The sequence below is a fragment of the Manacus vitellinus genome, unplaced genomic scaffold (assembly GCF_001715985.3).
Source record: "Manacus vitellinus isolate BGI_N305 unplaced genomic scaffold, ASM171598v3 scaffold_8_pilon, whole genome shotgun sequence".
Taxonomy (NCBI): Eukaryota; Metazoa; Chordata; class Aves; order Passeriformes; family Pipridae; genus Manacus; species Manacus vitellinus.
The window spans coordinates 15,924,433-15,946,022 of NW_021940864.1; the positions used below are offsets into that span (position 1 = coordinate 15,924,433).

The following is a 21,590-nucleotide window of genomic DNA, read 5'->3' on the forward strand; positions in this document are numbered from 1 at the left end:
TCCACACCCACTTGCCCCTTCCCTCCCTGCCAAGCAACCCATCCTGAAAATCTCCTCTGACTGGATGTTTGTTGCTGCAGACGAATACCTGCTAGCGTAAGAGAGCAGGCTGGGTGGCAGCAGGCTGCTGGCAAAACCCTGGGCCTCGCTTCTGCATTCAGGGAAACAGAGGCCTGGTGTATATATTTCACACAAACAATCTCACGCCTTTCCCTTCCTGTGAGTTACTTTTGGAGCTGCTGCACGTGGCTCTTGTCTCTGTGGTACGAGCAATAGCTGTAGGAAATCCCAGGCTGGGTGTTTACGTGTTCTTTATCCTCCCCTTCCCCAGATGGGGATTCCAGTTATGCCCTTTCTGAGATTCCCGGAGAGTGGGAGAGGCAGAGAAGTTGAGAGCAAGAAGCCCTTTCCAAGTGGTTTAATGTTAGTTACAGCCACTGGAAGTCTTTGCTGTGCTTTCACTAGGATTGTTACTTTATTTCCCCAGAGAAGGCTGCGGAGTCACATCCCTTCCCAAGAGCAGGCTACACACTAGCGTTGCATGCTCTGCTGCTTGTTCGAAGCAGTGAGGACAGCTGGGCAGCTGTCCCGTCACAGGCCAAGCCATGGTCCTCTCATCCTTGCCTGCAATGAGCTTGCAGCTGAATTTAGCAAACTAATTTGCAGTGGATTGGAGAGAGGGGAAAGAGGTGGGCTCATCACACCAGAATGAAATGATTGTTTTTTCAGCATACTTTGTCCCCATGGGCAGTTATTTTAAAGTTCTTGCAGAATAACTTCTCCCACAACAGCAATGCTGGAGAGTTTCCCCTTCAAGATGGGGAAAAAAAGGACCTCAAAAAGAATTTGAGTAAATTGGCTTCACAGAAAATGACCCTGCTCCCAAGTGTCACGCCCAGTGCCGCGCAGCAAGAGCCAGCCAGAAGCTGACAGGTGTGTGTCCTGCATTGGATGATGACAGCTCTCCAAGCACTGATGTCCACGTGATAGCCAGTTCTGCCATCCTTGCTGGTAAAGACTTGCAGCATCTTGATGGGGGTCTGTGCAGTGGAGGGAAGAGCTGACTGGGCATGGGGGCTCAAGGAGGGAGAAGAATTCAGTTTATGCTGAGTGCATATGTTCAGTTTATGCTGAGTCCCTCCCTGCTTGCCAGGACCATCCAGCAGAGACCAGTGCTGTATAGGCTCTGGTGGTCACTGGAACAATAGGAGCACTGGGAAAGAGCCTGTTGTTTACAGATAAAATGGCTGTGGGGTAGGGGTAGCTTAGGGGCACTGGTGCAATAAACCGTATGTGTCATGGCATTTGAGGTATGTGATAAATAACCCATTTTTTGAGCTTGGTCAGGCTGAGTATTGCAGAAGCAGAAAAAACAAAGAAGTTAAAAAGCCCAAACAATCTTGAATACCCACAGTTTGGCATCTGGGAATGGCACAAGATGGCAGAGATTCCATGGCCTGTGGACTGGCTGATACCATCCATGCAACCCAAAATTCTTTATTTTCTTTCAGAGCTGGCCTTTATGATCAGCCTTGCTGTCTGGCTCCCTGGCCAACTCACAGGATATGGATCTGGCAGGAGCCCTGACTGCCTGGAGAGCCCCCTTGCTGACCTGTTGTTCCCTGTCCTGGTAGCTCAGACATATTGTTCCCTGTCCTGGTAGCTCAGACATAGCTCATCTAGGTCAAGAAATGCAGCTCAGGAAGACATTCCGTGTGAGCACTGATGAGATCTGCTCTTCCCAAGGCCCTTCAGCCGGGCTTGCTCCTTTTTCTCATTCCACACACGGTTTAAAAGACTGTGTTTGTAAACACCAGCTTCTGACTCTCTGCCTCCAGGGCTCTGGGAGGAAGGCCAGGGAGGGATCTAAGAGACAGCAGACAGTTTTAAGAGGCAGTGGCGTCCGATTGCTGTGGTGGAGAGGGCACGCCTTGCAGTTAATAGCCATGGTGTCGGGAGTCACCTACAGTACTAGCAGGTCTCGGCATTATTTCATGGTTCCCTGAGGCCGATCTTGGGTTTTACTGAAATGACCTTTTCACATGCCAAGGTAAATTCTGTGCCTCTCAAGTCAGCTCTGCCAGAATCAGCAAGGAGTTAGGCTGTGTTGCCTCAAGTGTATGTACAAGATTAGTGCCCTGCGATGACAAATGCCACAGTGGACATGTGTTTGCATTTGACACAGCACTGGTTAAATATTCACTCTGTTCACCCTGTTCTTCTCATTGATCGTTCCAGAGACCTTGGCCACATACATGGACCTGGGCACTCCCATCTTACTGGGCAGACAAGGGCCTGCTGTGGCATAGCACCTGGTTGTTGAATGCAAGCCAGATGACCTACAGTCCGAGACTCACAGTCTCCCTTTGCTTTATTCCTTTTCAAAAATTGGTCAACAAGTGCCATTGTTTGGCATTGTGATATTGTGGAGCAGTGACAAAACTCTTCTGTTGAGGGGTAGAGCTGGGCCCACCTCTTTCCCATCAGCTGCAGCACTTGGTGGGCAAGGAAGGCAAGGAGAGATCTTCACCCAAGCACAAGTCTGAGCTTGTCTGTATGTCCAGAATTGCTTCTGTCCACACACTTTAGTAAAAGACACATTCATACACAGATTTATCTAGAGCTGCAAAGCTCACAGGAAGGTGAGAGCCAGTTCTAGCAGAGCATGGAGCATTAGCAGCCAGAGCACACATGGATATCTAGTACAGAACTAAAGCTGGGAAGTAGCCAGAGGTCCAGACAGGCTGTACAGTGGCTGTAGGGTTGCCCTCACAACTCACTGCACAGATGCAACCTCTGTGCCCTGCATCCTGAAGGCCCGGAGCTGGGATGTCTCTTGTTTTCCACATGCAGGTCCTCTGGGCTCTCAAGGCTTCACACTGTGTGTGATGTCTTGTACTTGGGTGATGTGTTACACCTGTGCAAAGGACTCCATGGCTCCCGTGGGAACAATGTGGGAGGTCAGGCCTGGCTGGTGGGGCTGAGAGAGGAAGAGAAAAGCTGGTGGCTCCTTTAAGGGAGGAAACCAACAGGACTGCAGGGAAGGAGCTCTGGAAGCTGTGTTTTTCTCTCAGCGCCTCAGGGGCTGGTTACTAAATTTGGTTACTGGGCTTAAATAATGCAGCGTGGCAGAGCCCAGTGGGTTTGAACATTGTCATATCCACATAATCCTCTCCTAGGTGGCAGAGATCTCTTGTTCTCTGCCGCTGCTATCTGCGCAGGAGCTTAAATGTGATGTGAAACATCATCTTAAATAATTATAACTAGGAGAGAAGAGCCAAAGCTGCAAAGTCCCATCAATTTCCACTGTGCTCTGTCTATCTATGTAATTTCTAAGATGCCAATCACCAAAGCATCCAAGCACTGTCTAATCTGGATCTGAATTCCCTTGGTGCTTATGGAGGCTTGAATCCTAGCGTTTTGTGTGAGCCCATCTCTAGCAAGCATAGGGACAGAGCTGCATACTGTGAGCTGCATACTGAAGCATCCTATTGCTTCATGATTAACTGACCAAATGCCTGGTTGGGTTGGAGAAGTCAGGACATCATGGTCACCCCTAGCCCAGGAAGCATTAAATCCTCTTTCCATTATTTTGGCAGAAGGCAAGGAAAGTTTACCAAGGGAGGGCAGGGAGTCACAGTCCCCTGCCCAGTGTGTTGTCTACCCTCCAGGTCACACGATGTGGAAGGAGAGGCAGATCGGTACAGCCGGCACAGTCTGTGCACCACGGCTGCATCCAACTCGGGGGCAAGAAGGCCCTCTGCCACCCCTTGCTGTAGATACAAGCCTCCCCATGCAGAGACAAGAGAGAAGCACAGGATAGGAGCCAGTGACCTGGCTTTGCACCACGCAGAAGGAGAAAGAAAATTATGCACCCAGCTGCCCTCTCAGCTGACCTATTGCCCCACACTTCCTGCTGACTTTGTGTAACAGATTAAAACCTGCCAGATGACCACTGAGGGCTAACACAGTGAATGTTAACAGTGACAGAGGGACTTGCTGTACTGGACATACTCACCTGGAGTGAAATGAGATTAAATTTTCCTTCATTCCCAGTGAAAGAGTATATGTTTTTAGTGAGAACCTGCCAGGTTCAGGCAATGCCATAACAGTGCAATTACTTTCTGTCCATTGGGCTGCGCTTAGGAGAAGGGTCTCTCTTAGCCTCTGCCCACAGTATCCCCAATTTGACATGACACTTGACAGTAGGTTTCATGGCAGAGGATACTTAGCAGTTACTGGGAGAGAACCTTTCCAAATCCTGTTTGTAAGCATCACATTTCAGTCTTTACAAAAGTTCAGGTCCTCCCCACCCTCCCCCATGGATCAGCCCTATCCCCTTCCCCTGCAACTGCTGGAGTATTTTTAGTGACATTGAATAAATACATGTTAAATCTTTCTCCATTAGCGACATGTCAGAAATTGAAATGGCATTAGCTGTAAAGCCTACAGCAAAGCCAGCTTCATCTAGGGCACTTGCAAGTGTTTACCCAAGAGGCCAGGTACAACAATACCAGCATTGCTTTTCCTTCGATCCATCCATGTTCTCTGCACACCCTTTCTACCCTTTCTCCTCTAGAAATACTAATGACACCTTCTGTTGCTGTTTACTCACAAACTATCCCCAACCCTCCCAACATGATGCTTAGGAAAAGTCTCCAGGTTACAAGGTTTTATCCTCTTCAGTCACATGCTAGATATGTCCTCTCCATAAATCATATCAGATTTCTCAAGCCCCATTGTAAAAAGCTGTTGAATTTTTTTGGCCCTTGTTAAGACCACTGCATAGCAACTCCAAAACTGCTGCCACAGCTAGGACTTGGCAGGTAGGAGTCTAAGTATATCAATAACTAGATTTTCCATCCATACCCACAACTGCCGCCTTCTACACAATCTCCACTCTTCCACATACATTGGCTCCTCAGCTAAACTTCACATCTGACTCTAAGCCATGCCCACTCTGCCAGTCATCCACTCCTTCATTTCAAATCCTGTTTCTTCCTAAACATCCTGCCTCTCCCCCATTGCCTTTGTTGCTTCAGCCTTCCCCTGCCTTATGTTTCCCCTTGTCCTCCTGACTACCTATCCGATCCCCTTCCTTCCTTCTTCCCCTTTTCAATCTACCCTGCTTCCCACTCTGATCTGTATTCCTCAATAAGAGATGGACATCTCTACTGTCTCTGGTGGTTCAGGCAAATGGCTTGCATATTCCCTGGGCTGCCCAAGGCAAGAGCTTGCTCTCCTTTGCTACTATTTCAGGGACGTGGTATGGATCAGCTTGGCATCCAGAGCTTGAGGAAGTCTACAAAGAGCCCACAGTATGTGTAGCTTAACAGGAGAAGTTCAGTTCAGAAACTCTGCCACAAAGGAGCAATGGATAATGTGAAGCTTGAGATGAAAGAAACTGAAATGCTACAGCTATCAAGCAAGCCAAAATATTTATAGCTGTGATTTGCAGCGTGGCTGATTGTGCAGGGCAGGGAAAAGTCTACCATTACCTACCATTAAGGAAGAGGGAAATTGCAAAACAAACATCCCCTTTGGATATTTAGGAGCACACCCAAAAAATTAACGTTGATTATATCTCCCTATTAAGAAGCAAGATACTAGCTGCTTTAATTAATAACGTGGGTTCAATTGCCTTTTTGCAAGTATCAGGTGAGACATCAGGTGGTGTTCCCAGTGACATGAAGTTAGGCTCTTCTGGTTAGCAGGGTAATCCTGAGGCCCTGCTCTTCAAAGGTATTTAGGTTTCAGGCAGCTGATGTTATTTAGATGCTTAAACCTTTTAAGGCTCTGAGCCTTAGGAGCTGGGAGGTTGGCTACAAAACTCCAGATTGCCTGGTTCAAGTCTAGTCTACGTCAGTCCTGATGGATAAATGTTACTGTAAGGTATCTGTGAGATGTCAGCTCTCTCCCTAAGGCTGGATCATTCTGCAGTTGCCTGATGTAGCCTCTTTGTGCCTTTTGTTTCTGAAGGAGGGGGTGATAGCTAGTGTCAGACTCTTGATAATAGCTTTGAAGGACCTGTGTAGATCTCAGGTTGTTTTATAGTTATTAATTCATTCAGACAAGCAAGGCTGCTGCTTGATGGGTACTTTGTTTAACTCAGGGAGGGGGGAGGAGTGCGAGGGGGAAGAACACAGGGAGAATTGGTGCCTTTCCCAGACTTGCACAATAGCAGGGCTGGAAATGGGCCTTGTGCAAATTCAATTACTCTGAGTTGCAAGCATTAACTGCTGGGCTGCCCACTTTTTATTGTAGCCGTGGAAGGAGGTGCAGAGAGCAAACTAGCTGCCGTGGTTTGGATGTGGTGCAGATGCTGTCAGATTTTAGCAGTTCAGTGACATTTTTGTAACAGTTCCTGAAGTCACAGCTTTCCCAATACTTGGCAATAAGTAAGGCTTGTGTACAGGTAAGGACTTTTGTTACATAGTGCAAGAAGTCTAATGAGACAAGAGCAGGAGGGAGAGATTGAAGAGCTTGCTTTCTTCACCTCCTGCTTAATTACCACCTGAAGAATGACACTGAACTCAGACCCTTACTCCAGGTCAAAGGCTTCCCAGAGGGAATGAGTATATCTTAATAATGGAGTAGACTCCTTTACCAGACTTGCAACCAGCCCTTTGTTAATGGTAGGATCCTCCCCTCCCTCCCAGCTCAGCACCTTTAATCTCTCTGGAGTCAAACCAAGCTCCTTAGATCTAGGAAAGCAAAGGGACCAGGATTCTATAGTGAATCTTTGAGCCAGGAGAAACAACAGCTCTGATATTCAGGTTTTTCCCATCATTTTACACTAAAAGCATTCTGCCATCAAATGGGTGAGCCAAGCTTTTGAGGGAAACCAGGCTGTGACCTTTCTACCTCGTGCATCTCATTAAAGAATAGTGGGCAGTTTGGCCAGAGATTCTTCAAGCAGGATGAGGCCGGATCACACCCTAACTACCTGGAGGCATCAAAAAGCCTGAAGTGCTACAAGCTTTTCTCATGGTCCCTGGGTTGCTCTACTGCTCCCAGCCACCCAAGTGTGGTGTCCAGGGGCTCCCACCAGTCCAGTTCTCCAGAGGTCACATATACAGTGGAGAAAAGGGCAACGACAAGACTTATATACTGTGAGGCCTTCTCAGACAAGGAGGAGTCCTGAGGTTCCAGCAGCGCACAGAAGATGCTGAAATGAGAGCAGAATTTACCTGGGGGTGATGAGTGGGGCTCTGAGGATGACTTCTTGTTGAAAAGTTTTAGAAAGGATGGGGACTGAATCCGCCTGCATCCCACCCAGGATTTATTGGGCTGTGTTACATTGTGTGTGCTGTGCTACTGGGAGGCAGAGGACTCTGAATTGTGTGGCAAGGACTGAATGTTTTAAAAACCATTAAAAAGTATATCAGGGTATCCCCATGTATGTATCTTTGCTGGAGTTACAGACAGAAGGGACATTTCCTAACTGCCTTTCCCGTTTGCGCCACTGTGGTACCATACAGAGCTGGCTTGTTGCGTGCCCTTCTGGCTGTTAAGATACAGTGCAGCTGGACAGCATCACTTCATGGTTCTCTTGCGTTAGGTCAGTGAGAGTCTGCTGGGTAAAGAGAGCACCTGAGATGTGACTACACTCTGTGACCTTTGTCCTCAGAATGGACAAAACCAAAGAAGTCTTTGCAAGGTTTAGTACCTTGGTAGGTCTGGTGGGGCAGGCAGTGGTGGGGTGTGTGTGTGGTGCATGTTGCCTTTCGCTGCTGTTGTGGGCAGAAGAAAGCAGTACTTGCCTTAAGGGTTCATGTAAGGCTTCTGGGGAAAGCCATCATGGGGGGAAGACTCTAGTTCACTGAGGAACAAATAATAAGGGGAGCTGGCATGAACAGAAGGGCCTAAAGCCTTTTCATTATATAGAGAAAACCCTCAATGCCTCATTCCCTGGGGAAGAGCTCCTAGATAGTTGTCAGTCTGGCTGGCCCCTGCCCTTTAATCTGAACATGCCCAAATGGGCCAGGGGCTTTATTTTTGTATTATTGCATTGTCTTCCTCCCACTCACTTGTGCTTTCCTCTCAGATGTGTGTGGCTGCTTTTGATGCTTCTCTCCCCTGTTTTGGCCTCTCTGTTGGGCAAACTTTGTGGTTTGCCACCTTTTCTTGCTCCTTTTTCTACATCTTTGATGGTACAAGAAAGCTTCTGGTTGTTTCTCTGTTTGCATTTCACTCTTCGTAGGGTTGTGTCTGATGTGCTAAGGCAAAAACATCTGAGTCCTTCTGAGTTTTATCTAGCAGGGAATGCTCAGCAAGAGAGTGCAAAGCACAATGTAAAAAGAGGCTGTTCATTCCTTATATTTCTCAGCATAATAAAGGCAAAGATATTTTCTACTAACTTCATGATAAAGCTATCAGCCATATTTACTTTGTTCTTGTCTAACATGCTTTATCTCACAACTTCCAAGAACCTTGCCACTGTTATTTGTATAAATAAATCTCACATTTCTTCTGTGTGATAGGCATTTTCCCCTATTTTGCAGTTTGGGGAGCCAAGGCATTTAAAAATTAATTGGCTTTTGCAGAACTACAGAATAATCCAACCTTAAGAAAGATAACAAGAACCTCACAATTCTGCCTTCCTTGCTTTCATTTAATAGAGTGTTCTCCACCTCTCGTTGATAGGGAATCTGGTTTTCCTTCAGGTCATGATCATAAAAAGATCCAATTGTCACTTTAAACATATAATTAAAGTGTCTTCCTATACAGTGACCTTCATCAGAAAGCACCAGCCACTGCAAGGTAGGTAGGATGGTGCTATATTGAAAATTATGAGGCTCAGAGACTTAGACATTGTCTCCCTCAGGGTTTTTTGGGTGCTTTTTTTTTTATTTTGCTAGTGCCACCCCATCCTGTTTTGTGTATCCCCCAAATTTCCCAAGGTTTGCTGGAGGAGACACTCTCTAGGCAATCTGCACACCTGCTGGCTGGTCACCACAAAGTGACAGAGTTTGTGGCTGGAATGGATTTTATATGGACCTGGTTGACCAGCTTGGCTGTGTCCTGGAGCTTACAGGTCCACCAAACTTTATTTTTTTTATTTATTGCCTTTCTAGTAGCTTGTGCTGTTGAAATAGGTTACCACCCCTTTTCAGTAAGGGAGAAGAAGAAGTTTCAAATGGCAAAGAAGTTGGGAATGACTGTGATTGTGTTATGTGCCTTTCCTGGAAAAATCCCTTTATGCGATAGGTGGCCTGAAGACACTGGTACATTCGAACTGCAGCTTTTCCAGTAACCCAGCAGGATTTGGTGGGTGGAGGAAGGGGAAGGAACTCAGTGAGCTGTGACAATGGGAAAATCTTGGCAGGGACATGCACACGCAGTCTTGCAACCAGCCCCAATGTCCCAACTGTTACCAGAAGGGATTGCACCGGGATGAGGAATGCTCAGAAAAGGGTTTGTGAAGGCAGCCGCAAACTCGAACCCTGGATCAGTGCGTTGGGATGAGGAGCAGCCGAGGCCACGCTCCCCTTGGGCTCAATGCCACCGCCCTAGTGTCGTGACAGAAAACCTGGAGATGCTCCATCCCCGCCAAGGGAGAAGGGACAGGGATGGTTTGGTGACGCGCCAGTGCGCGCGCCGCTGCTGCCCCCTGCCGGGAGCGTCGGGAAAGAGCGGGACAAGGGCTTCTCCCGGGAGCTCGGGGATGAGCCAGGCGTCCCTCGCCCTCCGTCCTGCCCCCCGGCTCCCGGAGCCCTCCCTGCCGCCCGCGCGGGGCACGGCTCGGCGGCTTTGTTCCAGAGCGCCTTGCCAAGGCCGTGCCTGCGTGTGACTCCATCCCTGCAGCACTTCCTGCAGGGATATCTAAGACTGGGTCATTTCCTTTTGACTCAGCGGCATCAATCAAGGAGTATATTTCCCTGGCTTCTGGCTCAGGTCTCCAGCTGTGAGGATATGCCCTCCCGCTCACACACGGGCTGTGGGCAGTGTGGAGACGAGCCCCGGGCTTTGGCTTCTCTGGTCCCTTGGCACTGACTGCAGCTGGCAGGGTGCTATTCCCCAGCCTGTCCATTGTGTATGCCCAGCTGGTTTATAGGTGTCGGCATGGCTCGTGGGCCAGGCAAGTCAGCTCCAGCGTCCTGCTGAGCAGGCTTTCCAAGCTCAGACTGCTATGCCGAAATGAAAGATCCACGGCACAGAGCAAAAGGCTTCTGTGACCATCCCAGTGTTGCACACACTGCACAGTCAGGTGCTGAGGCAGGGTTTTTTAGCTAAGGCTGATTCAGACACCTCTGGTACAGTGAAACATAACCTAAATCCAGATATTGTCCAAACTGTTCAGAGGCTGTCCTCTGCACCTAAGATGTGCACAGTATATTGTTTTATATGAACAATTTATATGATACCATTTATATGGACAAGTTGATATGAACAAAAGGTTTCCTTTTTTACAGCACAGGATTTTGACTTTGTGACTGAGGCCCTTTCCTGTAAAAGTCAAGACCAGCTACTGCTCATGCTGGAGCAAAATCACTGCGTGGATGGAGGATGCCATCCTTTCCATGGATAAGCAGAAGTGGTCCAAAGGCTAAGCCTGTAGATAAATACCCTATGCCTTCACATGACTTGTCTGGACTAGTCTTAGGGAAAACCAGCTATTACTGCCAGGAGAAATCAAAGTGTACTTTGTAATTTGGGACACACTCAAGGTCCTGTATGTGCTACAGGAATGGTCCCACAATTGCTGTGCCAATCCCATCATCCCTGTGTGTCCCGTTTGTCCCTGCAAAATGACATTGTGTGACTGATGTCAGGCAGACAGGACAGACCGATGGCTTCCAGCTCTGAAGAGCAGCAGAGTTGTTTACCACGAGGAGCAGGTAGAGCTGGTGATTCAGGTTCCTTTCTGCCAAGGTGGACATGAGATGCTCAGTCACAGGAGAGTCCTGGGCTTTACGCTGGGAACTGCCAGATTATGTACAGGATAGACCTGAGACAGTGTTAGAGATTCACGGCAAACCTCAGGAGCAAAGGCAATCTCCAGACAAACACCTCTAAGCATGGGCAAATACACACTCCAGTTGTGCAAATGAATGTGAAAATTGCCCCCAAATGTTTCCAGTTGTTCAGAATAAAATTGTAGTGTCTGAGAAGCTATAAATTCACGTTAACCTGGAAGGGAGGTATGAAGACACTTGAAAGTAAGAACTGCTGATGGCTGGTCAACCAGCAACATAAACATCTATCTGCCACACTTTTGTCAAGAAATTCTTCCTGTGTAGACCAAACTTGATCCTTGTAAGCATCGGTATAAGGGCCAAATATTCTACATAAATGTATATTATGTAGATAAGTATATATATAATATAGATGTATATATGGATAATATATGTGCACACAATAGGATTTTAGGATTATGTCTGTATCAGCAAATCTGTATCTGGGGCACTACAATTCCATTCTCTAGAAATTAATAACTGATTCCTGTTAATTTATTCCTGCCATGGTTTTGGCCTATGCCAGTTAACGCTTTTCCAAACAATTCCCAGGCATGACTGAGGGAGTTACTGTGGGCCAGGGGCTGTTCCAAACAACTACTTGGATCCAAATAGCCCTGCTTGTAGGATAAAAGACTTTAATGTTACTGGTGCAAACCATCCTGTGCCAGGGCTCTCAGTGCCAGGGAACAGTCCTGGGCACGTTTAATTTACTGGTATAGACATAGTCTATGAGCCCAAGGGATTAGGCAGGGTTTTAAGGGCTGCATGCCTGGACTTAGATACTTGATTTCTCCCAAGATCCATTTTATAGAACCTTGTTTTTTTGTGGACATGGGCTTTGGGCCTTTAAATCTTCTATCACCTTGGCTAAAAACCCTTGCCTTCTGGTGTTAGCGACCCTCTTGTGTTTTCCCTAAATAGGAAAAATCTGGTGGAAGGTAAAGTGGGTTGTACTTATGCAGTTTTATTATTGCTGTCTTCATAACAGTGGTATATAAAAATAGTGAGCTCTGTTTAATTAACACTTCTTAAGTTTTTGAATTTTTTTAAGGGGAAACTCATCTAAAATGTAAGAGGAAAAAACCCAACATACAAACCAGTAAGAAGCCTGGCTAATTTTCATCAGGCTTTGTAGAAAACAACTTCCTTTGTCTTCAGGTAAAACCTGGAGATCTAAAGATTACACTAATTTTGCTATATGAAATTATGGAAGGACTGATTAGATTTTGAAGGGAACATCCCTGCAGGTGTATTCAGTTATACCGATCCTTATGGTATAACATTTCTTGGGAATGGTGCTATTGAGTTTCTAGTACATGAATGTACTTGACCTTGGAGCTTTTCTATGTCCTCTGAAGAACAGCACAGAAAGGTGTCTGACCAATAGCAGCAAACCTGCAGGGATACGAAGGCACAAAACTCCTTTGGTCAGGATACCAATTACAGTGCTTCCAGTCACATACGTTTCCTGACCCATCTGTCTGGTCTAATCATAGCTCTTTTTTCTCCTAACTCTTCCTGGCTGTTACCCGCTTAGCCTGACTCTTGCCATGACTTGAGCTTCATTTCTGTCAGTGTGGACACCACACTAGCATCAGGATACACAGGCCAGGGCTGGGATGAACACTGACATAATGAGTGTCTCATCTGTGTGACTCTGCTCCATCAGGTGGGGCTGCTGCTCTACTATGCAGTATGTGACCCAAGTACCCAAGCATCCCAACACAGCCTGTATTGGGACAGCTCTGATACTGTGATGATGATACAGACTGGTGATAACAGCAAGTAGTTATCAGAAGTATACTGAAAACTCATTTATCTGCTGGTATGATGAGTGTCTGCCATATATAAGCAAATTAGGCTGGCTCTTCAGAAGTCATCACTTGGGTTTGCAAGGGAGAAAAGATGAGGGCTGAGGAGTGATGAGATGAACACCTGACCCTTACGACTGAATCTGTCTGTCCTGTTCTGCTTGGAATTTGCTACACAGGTCTTGCAGAGATGGAATCCCACACACCTTCTATATGTGCTTCTTTGTGATGCGTGAGCAGGTTTATTTAGGGGATTTGATGCCGTGTATCTGGGCCCATTACCCATCTAGCGGGGAGCTAGAATACATTTGAATAGATCTGGCGGAGAAAGAGGAGAGTTTTTTCAAAATCAGGCTCCAGAAAATTACTTGTTAATGCCTCTAGGAATACTGGCTGGGGTGTGGAAACTAAGACTGAGAATTTGTCTCTGCGTTCCCTCCTCAGGTGTGTGGACCACAGTTGGGTTTGCCTTTGAGGGCTAGGAGACTGATGTGGAGGTGTAACCTGTGTCAGGCTCTGCGTCCACTTCTCATGCACTTGGATGAGGAGAGGTCATTCTAGGGTGGAATTCGGTGGCAGGCCTGGTCCTTTCACTCTTTCCTTCTGCACTGTCCTCGAGCTTAAGCACTGAGAAGGGAGCGTGCAGAGAGAGCCTGGCATTGGCAACCTGGCTAGCTGAGCGTGCAGAGCCAGAGTCTGGGATCGGCACCCTGGCTCGCTGCGTGAGACACCCAGATCTTTGGCTACTAGAGCGCAATTTCCTGCTTGGACATGTGCTCATCAACATAGAGCAGCTCGTTGCTGCCACGCGGTAATCCCGGCTCTGCCCTCAGCCCATACGGGAGAACACCCAGGCCGGCAGAGCTGGGAAGCTCGAGCACTCCCACCTCCCGCCGTCCCTTGTCCCGGCCGTGCGCTGGGACGGGGAGAGGGGCAAAGCCGCGGTCTCTTGCGCCCCCTGGGGCCGGCCGGTGGGTGATGCAGGCAGAAGGTGTCCGGCACGGTACAGGTGGGGCTTCTCACGAGCTTGGAAACAGAGACATAAGGGAGTGATGTACGATAAGATCTCCATGAAAATATTTCATCCCCACCCTTTATCAGCCCTTTGGCATAGCCCATCTTTTCTTGCAACCCACTTTCTGACCACTTTTTTTTTTTTTAGTGCTAGCGTGCCTGCATGCAGAACTCACAGTTACTGATGCCAAATTTATTTCCTTCCTCCCAAGGCCGTTTTCATCTTTGTTTACACTGCCATGCTGCCTGGAGAGCTGTTTTAAGTGGAATTTCTGGTGGATAGCTTGCAAACAACTGTTCTTATCTGCGAGAAACTGATAAAGGTTTCATCATTTGGTCTTGGCCTCTAGAAGAGTTGGGGAGGATATACAGGTGCAATGTGCACTCATGGAGTTTAGAAAGCGAGGAGTAAATGACATGATTTATTCTCATTACAAAATCTTCTAAGGTTACTCCTTCCTTGGCCAGTCTAGCAATCTGAGCTTTTGAGGCAGAGGCTTGTGAGGACAAGTTGTCTTGTTCTGTTCCTCACAGCACAGTTTTATTGGATGCTTGGAGGCCTTCTGTTGGCTTATGGCTGGTTTGTGATCACAAATCCTCAGTCATTTTCAGTTCTACAGTTATTTTAAGGGCTGTATATTTTACCTGAAAGCCTTTCTCTGGGGATTCTGTTGTGCTGTCACTCCCACAGAGGCCTTAGGCACTACTCATGCTCCTCTCACAGCCTCCTGTGCTAAGAGCAGCTCAGTAGCACAGGTTCATGCACTGACTTCAGTGGACCCAGAACTGTCTTCCCTCCCCAGTAATCAATTGGAGCCTGGCAGCAGCTGGAGATGAGGTGCAGCAAGGCAGATGGGAGTCCTAACAGTTCTGTGAAACGTTACCAGCACCTGGCTGGTGTTTTCTGGTCATCTGATGTCAGTCTGAGATGTCTAGCCAAGCTCACAGTGGGGCACTGTGGCCAGGAGTCCCCCAGGCTGCTGCCCCAACCAGGGCACAGCATGTGTACAGCCTGGCTGTTGCTCTCCTAATCCATGCACTGTACTCACGGTAAGGCATCAAGTTCAAACTTACACCTCCTGGAAATTCTTCCTGGAATTTCAATCCCTGGTGATACTAACCTGTCTTTTTTTTCACTTCCCTTAGAAGCACTGAAACTACTCACAAATACAGATCTAGACGGGGTGCCCAACTAGAGGAACTGGGAAACCTCTTTGATGTTGAAAGCTGTGTTTTATTTATATACTTGGGATAAGCCCAGAGGCTGTCTGGCCAGCCAGGAAGTTCCAGAAAGGAATTTCCCCCCATCAAACCAGCAACCACAATAATATTTTCTCCCTTCCTCTGCAGAGACTGAGTGTGCTCATTTCCTAGCACTTTTGCTTAAGAAATTTGCCATTTTTTTTCAGGATCCTGGGCCTTTTCTCTCCGATGCTCCCCTTCTAAGCATTGTAGTTTGAGGCAGGCTGGTAGACTGGATGGTTCTTTCATCTTTGGACTGATGGCTTGTGGCTAGGGCTCAGAACCACTGGTGATCCCATCTGAGGACTGTTACTGAGAAGATGTTTGAAAAGGAATATAGGTGAGTGAGGTGCAGTGACTCTATTTGAAGGAAAGAAGGTCAGAGATCCTTTAGCCAGATGAGACAATTCCTCCTCTTCAGGGATTACAAGGAAAAAGCTATCCAAAACAGAAATCATCACTTGTCTGCCTGCATTTCTGAGGAGCCAGGCTGCCCTGCTACCCTGGAGCTTCTGGCTGGCCAGGCTAAACTGCTGGCCCTGTGAGTGCTGTCCCGGCAGCCCGTTACTGAGTGGGTGTCATGGGGCCCCTTCCAGGGCCTTTTGCAGAGGAATAAATGTCTGCAGTAGCAGCAGGAGAAGCACAGTGTAAATGGCCATGGTAATCCTGCTCTCCCTGGTTCTCGCTGTATTAGCCACATGCTGACTTTCCAACTGGCCCTAACAATTTTCAGGGAGAGAATGGGCAGCAAGGGAATTATAACAGAGATGGGGCTGCCCAGAAGTGCTGTTAAGAGGATCATCTCTTTTCCTTATGTCTGTCATGTTGCCTGTGCTGGTGTGGTCATTGTTTCTCTACCAAATAGCAAGGTTTTCTGAATACCTTTCTTTCCAATTTTCTTTCTGCTTCTTTTCCTCTTTTCATGGCAGTCAAAAACTGCAAAAACATGTATCCTAGGCAGTTCATTGCTCAGATGTGTCTAAAAGAGATGTATCTAAAAGAGAACAGGTAGCCGTCAGCCTCAGCCATCTCTGACCAGCCCTTCCTGATTCTCCCTCAATGTCCAAAGTGTTTGCATGACAGCAGCTGGGTCAGTTCTGGGACAGTCTGTGGGCTTTAAGGTAACATTGGGCAGTTCTCACCTTTGGTTGCTTGTAGCCTTAGTGAAGGGCTCCTTCGTGTGTGGGATGTTTACCCACTGCCTGCCCCACACCCCTGGTATAAAGACCACACAGCCAGAGCCTGGAGAGCACTTGTGTGCACTGCAACTTCACCCCTGCAGCTGGAGCATGGGGTGTGTTTATGGTTTGTGTGGTGGGGACTCGGCTTAGTTTGACCCATGTGAGGGCAGACATAGCACAGAGGCAAAGTCAGAGATGATCCCTTCAGGATGAGCTCACAGGCTCATCAGTTCACACACTGGGAGGAGAAGTGCCCTGTGGTACCTGCTAGAAGTGATTGGTGGTTGGCTCAGGGACAAAGCTTGGGGTTCTTTGTTTTGTCAGTCATGCAGTTCTGGAAACAACTCTCATTATTTTTGTGGACTGCCCTTCTCCTCTGCTTTTATCTATATACATTGGACTATTGTTGAATCAGTTGGTGGATGGTCCTGTTCTGTGGTACCATGTGAGATGTGCCTGGCTTTGGGCCGACATCTCCCTCCAAGCAAGCTCCAGGCTCAGCTTTCATCCTGCTCCTGCCTTGCTATCCTCTTTTAGCATTGTCCTTGGCAGACAGATGTTCCTTCTGCGCCTGGCACTTCCTGTAGCTCCAGTGTCTGACTCAGAAATCTCCCAGTTAAGGCCATAAGGCAGAGGGGATGGATGGGGTTTTCCCGGCTCATCCGTCTCTCTTGGTGTAATGAGGGAAGATCCCCAATAGATGGCACTTGAACCTCTTCCCTGGCTGTCTTTTTGCCTCCAACCTCGGGATGTTCAGATAAGTGTGTGCTCAGATGCAGCGTGATCCTGCTATGGCATAGTGGGTGGAAAAGGGAGACCAAAGAGCAGTTCAGTGTGTAAGAAGGACCGAGCAGATACCCAGGTGACTTCAAAGGGTGAAAGCAGCATCACTTGCCTTTTGAGAGGGCTTGGCCAGGCCTGCCTAATGAGGCCTTCTGCACCCACACACATTCCTGTTCTTGCATCTGGCACTGTCAGTGGTACACCTTGGGCAGGATAAACTGCAAAAGGCATTAGCTTGTCCTCTAAGCACAACAGGAAACACAGCCCAGAGGGAATCTGTGCATTAAACCAATCCTCACCACATTGTCTTCACTGCCTGCCTCCCCTATTATACAGTTTGGCCAGGAGTCCCACAGAGGAATGTCTCCTGAGGAAAATAACATGTGGCACACCAGGCATCCAGAGATGTCTTCCCCCTGGCAGCAGCAGGCAGGAACGTGGATATTGTGGAAGTGAACCAGGATCCTGCATCAGCTCACAGGCCCTTTTCCTCTCCATGTCACCACAATGCCGTGTGTTCTTGCAGGGGAAACTTGCCACTTGCCTCCTTTCTGCTCCTTGTCTGGCCATGAGGAATTTAAAGAGATCTTCAAGCAATGTTGGAGTAGGAGTGTGGGCTTACCCTAAATGTTATGTGATGCATTTTTCATGCTTTTCTCATGTGACCAGAGGAAACTTGGACTAGGTTTGAGATTGAGATTTGGTTTGAACCCAGTAGGCAGATCAAAACTCCATGGGTGAGAAACCCACAGGAACCAAAACCAAAGCAAAGTGATCACATGAGATGCTTGGGAAGTGAAACCACTGAATTTTGCATAGCTCCAGCAGTGTGATCTAGTAAGAGGCTATATTACAGTCTCGGAGCTTATGGCTAGGGGCCAGGAGATACCACTTCTATTCTTGGATCTTCCACAGCTTTCCTTAGTGACCTTCAGAAAGTCAAGTAACCTTCCTCTGACTTAGGTTTCACCTTTGGGAGTAATACTGTTACTTACCCCTGGAAAATATGTTGCTATCCTTGTTACTTGGTAGTGTTCTGCAACCTGTACCTGCATGGAGCAGGAAAACCTCCAGATCCCTCAGGAAACTTTTCTTTTCAGTATGAGATTCAGCAGCCTAACTTGTCATCTACTGGGAACCCATCTAGCATGTCAAACCTTGTTCTCGGGGCACAGGTCACATAAGAGTTGTAGCAGTAGGTTACAGCTATGCTTTCTGCAAGGGTTTCTTTTCCTCTGGGGGTCTGCTAAATTGTTGCTGGTTGCAGCAGTGTGTCACTGTGCCTCATTCAGAGGAGATGCTGGATGCTGTGAATCAACGGAGAGATCGTGATCTGTCAACCAGTTGCTCCTGCATTGCAGTTGTGGCTCAAGAGAGAGGCCGTGGTACTTCACCAGTGCAGGGCGCAAGGTTAGCTGGAGAGGGACTTGAGGGTGTGAGTTTCTCCTGAGCCTGCTGGAACACAGAGATGCTCATGGATATACAGTCTGAGCAAACACTGGGACCAGGCGTGTATAACTAGACCCCAAAAGGCCTGGGTGTACCCAAAGTTGGTGTTCCTGGCTGTTCTGGTTATATGATACACAAAGCAAGAAAGAAATTGTTCTGCAGGTATCTGCTGAAACACATGTAGGTAAAGTTTGCGGAAGCAGGATTTGAAGTACTGGTTTCTCTCACATCACAAGTGCCATGACAAAGCATTATTGGCACTTGGTTTTGCAGCTTGCCCAGGGCAGACTTGGCCCTGCAGCGAGTTAGGAGGCCTAGGATGAACCCTCCACCACGCTGCGAACCCTCCTGCTGTTCTGTGCCTTAGTGGGATGATGTGAGCTCAGGTAGAGGCTGTGAGGTACTGCAAATGGGATGGCAGGTTCTGCTCTTCTCAGTTTCAGGGAACTTTTTCAGCTTCATCTCTTCTGAGACAAACAACTGGGCTCTGGCATGTGCCTGTCCCAGTGCTTGAACTCCAAGAGCTCAAATATGGGAAAGCAATCATATCCAGTGGTTTAAGCTGACTGTGGTTTATGGGTTGTATCTTACAGACCATTAAGAGGAAAGCCAGTGGCTTCAGTTCTGGAATAAGTAATGAATAATGGCTTGGGGAATTTGGCTTTATATATAAAAAAAAGAAATTATAAGAGAGTCTCAGTTGTTGGGTTTTGGGATATACCTTGATTATTGGTTAAGGAACAGGAGTAATTCTTATCAAACATCAGATATATTATTGCATCTCTATATGGAGGATTTCTGTTTTCATTTGGCATTTTACCCTCTCCTGTTTGACACAGGATGCCAGACCAGCAATCTGCTCATGTGCACTATTCCCTGGTTTTTTGTATTCATGCAATAAGGAAAGTAGAAGTACCTATAAAAATGTGTGGTGACTTAGAGACATAAGAGAGGTAAGGTTGGATTGTGATTTCAATTTGGTGTGAACTGGGGGAAAAAGAGGTGAAAACAAGTCCACACTGTGAATGCAAGCTCACAGAGCAAGTATGGTTTAATAGTTGAGATAATTTCCTACTGCAGGCACCTTCTAAGAAGGCACTAACTTAAAAATTGAATATAATTTTCTTGCTCAAACTCTGACTGTTGTAATCCTTCAAGAAAATATACATTGCTAACTGGAGCTGAACTGAGGCCCTTTCCCCTGCAGCGAAGACGTTCCCTTTCTTTTCCACCGTCAGCATTTTATGAGTGCTCTTTCCTTATCTTGTTACAGGCCTGCTGGCTGTGAACAGGGAACCAATACGTTAACCAGCCTGTGCTCCTCTGGAATTTGTACACAAGCAGAGACCTCCACAACGCTTCCGAATCGGTTCCAGGAGGAAGGTTGGGATAAAAGGCTCTGCTGGCCCCAAAGGACTGGCAATGGGCAAAAGGCACCTTTCACCTAGACGTGGGGAATTTATCACTGGCATGGAGTTGGCAGTGGGTGAAAGCCCTGTTTTGTTACTGCTGGCAAACGTGTCGGCAGCTTCCTGTGGGTTCGAAGCGGCTGGGAGCCTATCAGTCAGTCCCCGATAACTCTCCTGCCTGCTTTACCAGGGAGGTGCTGGAGGACTGGGATGGAAATGGACCACCTCGGTAGTGTCCGAGCTGGTGCAGCAGGAGCTGGTGCTGTCCTGGCCCCGAGCTTGCCTCGGCTGTGAGGAAAGGCAGTGGCGTGCTTCCCTGCTGCTGCAGGCCGCTTGCAAGCTCCTGGGGTGGCTCGGGGACTCGAGACGGGACACACGAGCCCTCTCTATGGATCTGAACGCTCTGAATCGCAGGACAGGACAGACAGGTCACGGCATCCCGTTACCCTCCTGGCGCGGGCGGGCTACGAGCCAGGATGCGGTAGCGCACAGACAGCTACCAGTCTGCTACGGCCAGGGCAAAGCCCGCCCAGGTCGGGGACCCAGGGAACGCCGCCCGGGAAGGGCCGGTGACCCTTTAAGCGGAGTCCCCGCCCCGATCCCGCCGTCCCGCCCCGTCGGGTCCAATGTGCGCCGCGGCGGCCGCCGCCGCTTTGTTACAAGTTTCCCGTCGCGCTGGTCGGAGGGACCCCGGTGCTCGGTGGCGGCGCCCGGCGCGGCAGCTGGGCGGATGGGATGCGTGCTCCGCCCGAGGACTGGCCGGGGGGGAGCGCTGCCATGAGCGGAGCCCGGCGCCTCGCCCGGGGGGCTCTGCCGTCCCGCAGTGAGCGCTCTGCGCCCCGCGTCTCTTGTCCCCTGCCGCACGCTGCCAGCTGGTACCTCCCTCCTCTCTGAAGCGTAGCTGGAGAGGGGGTGGAAGGCAGAGGAAGTTTGGTGTTGAATTTTTTTCTTTAGGCTTTGGAGAGGGATTCCCTGTGCCTCCCACCACGCAGGGCTGTAGGACAAGAGTGCGGTGCCGGAGAGGGAAGGGGCACAGCTGGGAGCGGCTGTCCGGAGCCGGCCCCCCCGCCCGCCGCCTGTACCTGGGGTGCTGGATGCGAGCTCTGCGGAACTCCTCCGAGCGTAGCAGCGGCTCGGCAGATGTAGATGCGTGCGTGTGTGTGTGTGTGCTTAACCCTTTCTTGGCTCCTCGCATTTGTACCATGCTGAAGATCCTCACCAAAAAGCTCAGGAACCAGAGTTTGAACGAAATTCAACCTTTCCAGCTGAAGGTAAGAACAGCCGGTTTTGTCTCGGTTGTTTTTTGAGCCCTTCAGGTAACTGCTAACGGGGCCTTTGAGAAGCTGGAAACTTGTGCCGTTTATTATGCTGGGCCAGTTTCCTCTCAGCCAGTGTGGTCAGGAGGAACTGGCCTAAGCCGTATTCCTCTTAGTTAAAGTCGTGTTCCTTTGCACTCAGAATTAGCCTGCACAACTCAGATAATACACAAAGGTGTATAAAGACAGATGTATCTCTCTGTTCTTTAGAATTTTTTATTTTTGACGGGATTCATGTTTAACTACATAGGCATTTGCCTGGTTACCTTTGTATGTGTACAATCTCTAGTCTCCCAGCCTTTGCCAGGCTAGAACCCCACTGTGCTAGGTACTGTACAAACATGATTTACCTAAAATGCCTTTCAGCTAGTTATTTGCGTTTCCCTCCCTTCTGGTCCTTAAGGCCGGAATCTGAGCTGAAATT

At 48.3% G+C, this 21,590-nt stretch overlaps 1 protein-coding gene across 3 annotated transcripts in view; it reads left to right on the forward strand.

Annotated features, from left to right (window-relative positions):
* The window catches only part of LOC103765917, a 95,257-nt gene that overhangs the window by 16,663 nt on the left and 57,004 nt on the right, over positions 1 to 21,590 (forward strand). For 2 of the 3 annotated variants that reach the window (XM_029965179.1, XM_018085393.2), the window contains exons 4-5: positions 19,715 to 19,824; positions 20,805 to 21,121. In XM_029965179.1, coding sequence (XP_029821039.1) covers positions 20,945 to 21,121 — 177 coding nt within the window. In that variant the 5' untranslated portion in view covers positions 19,715 to 19,824; positions 20,805 to 20,944. Of the gene's footprint in view, positions 1 to 19,714; positions 19,825 to 20,678; positions 21,122 to 21,590 lie in introns of those variants that run through there. The other variant, XM_008932891.3, reaches the window with a different exon arrangement.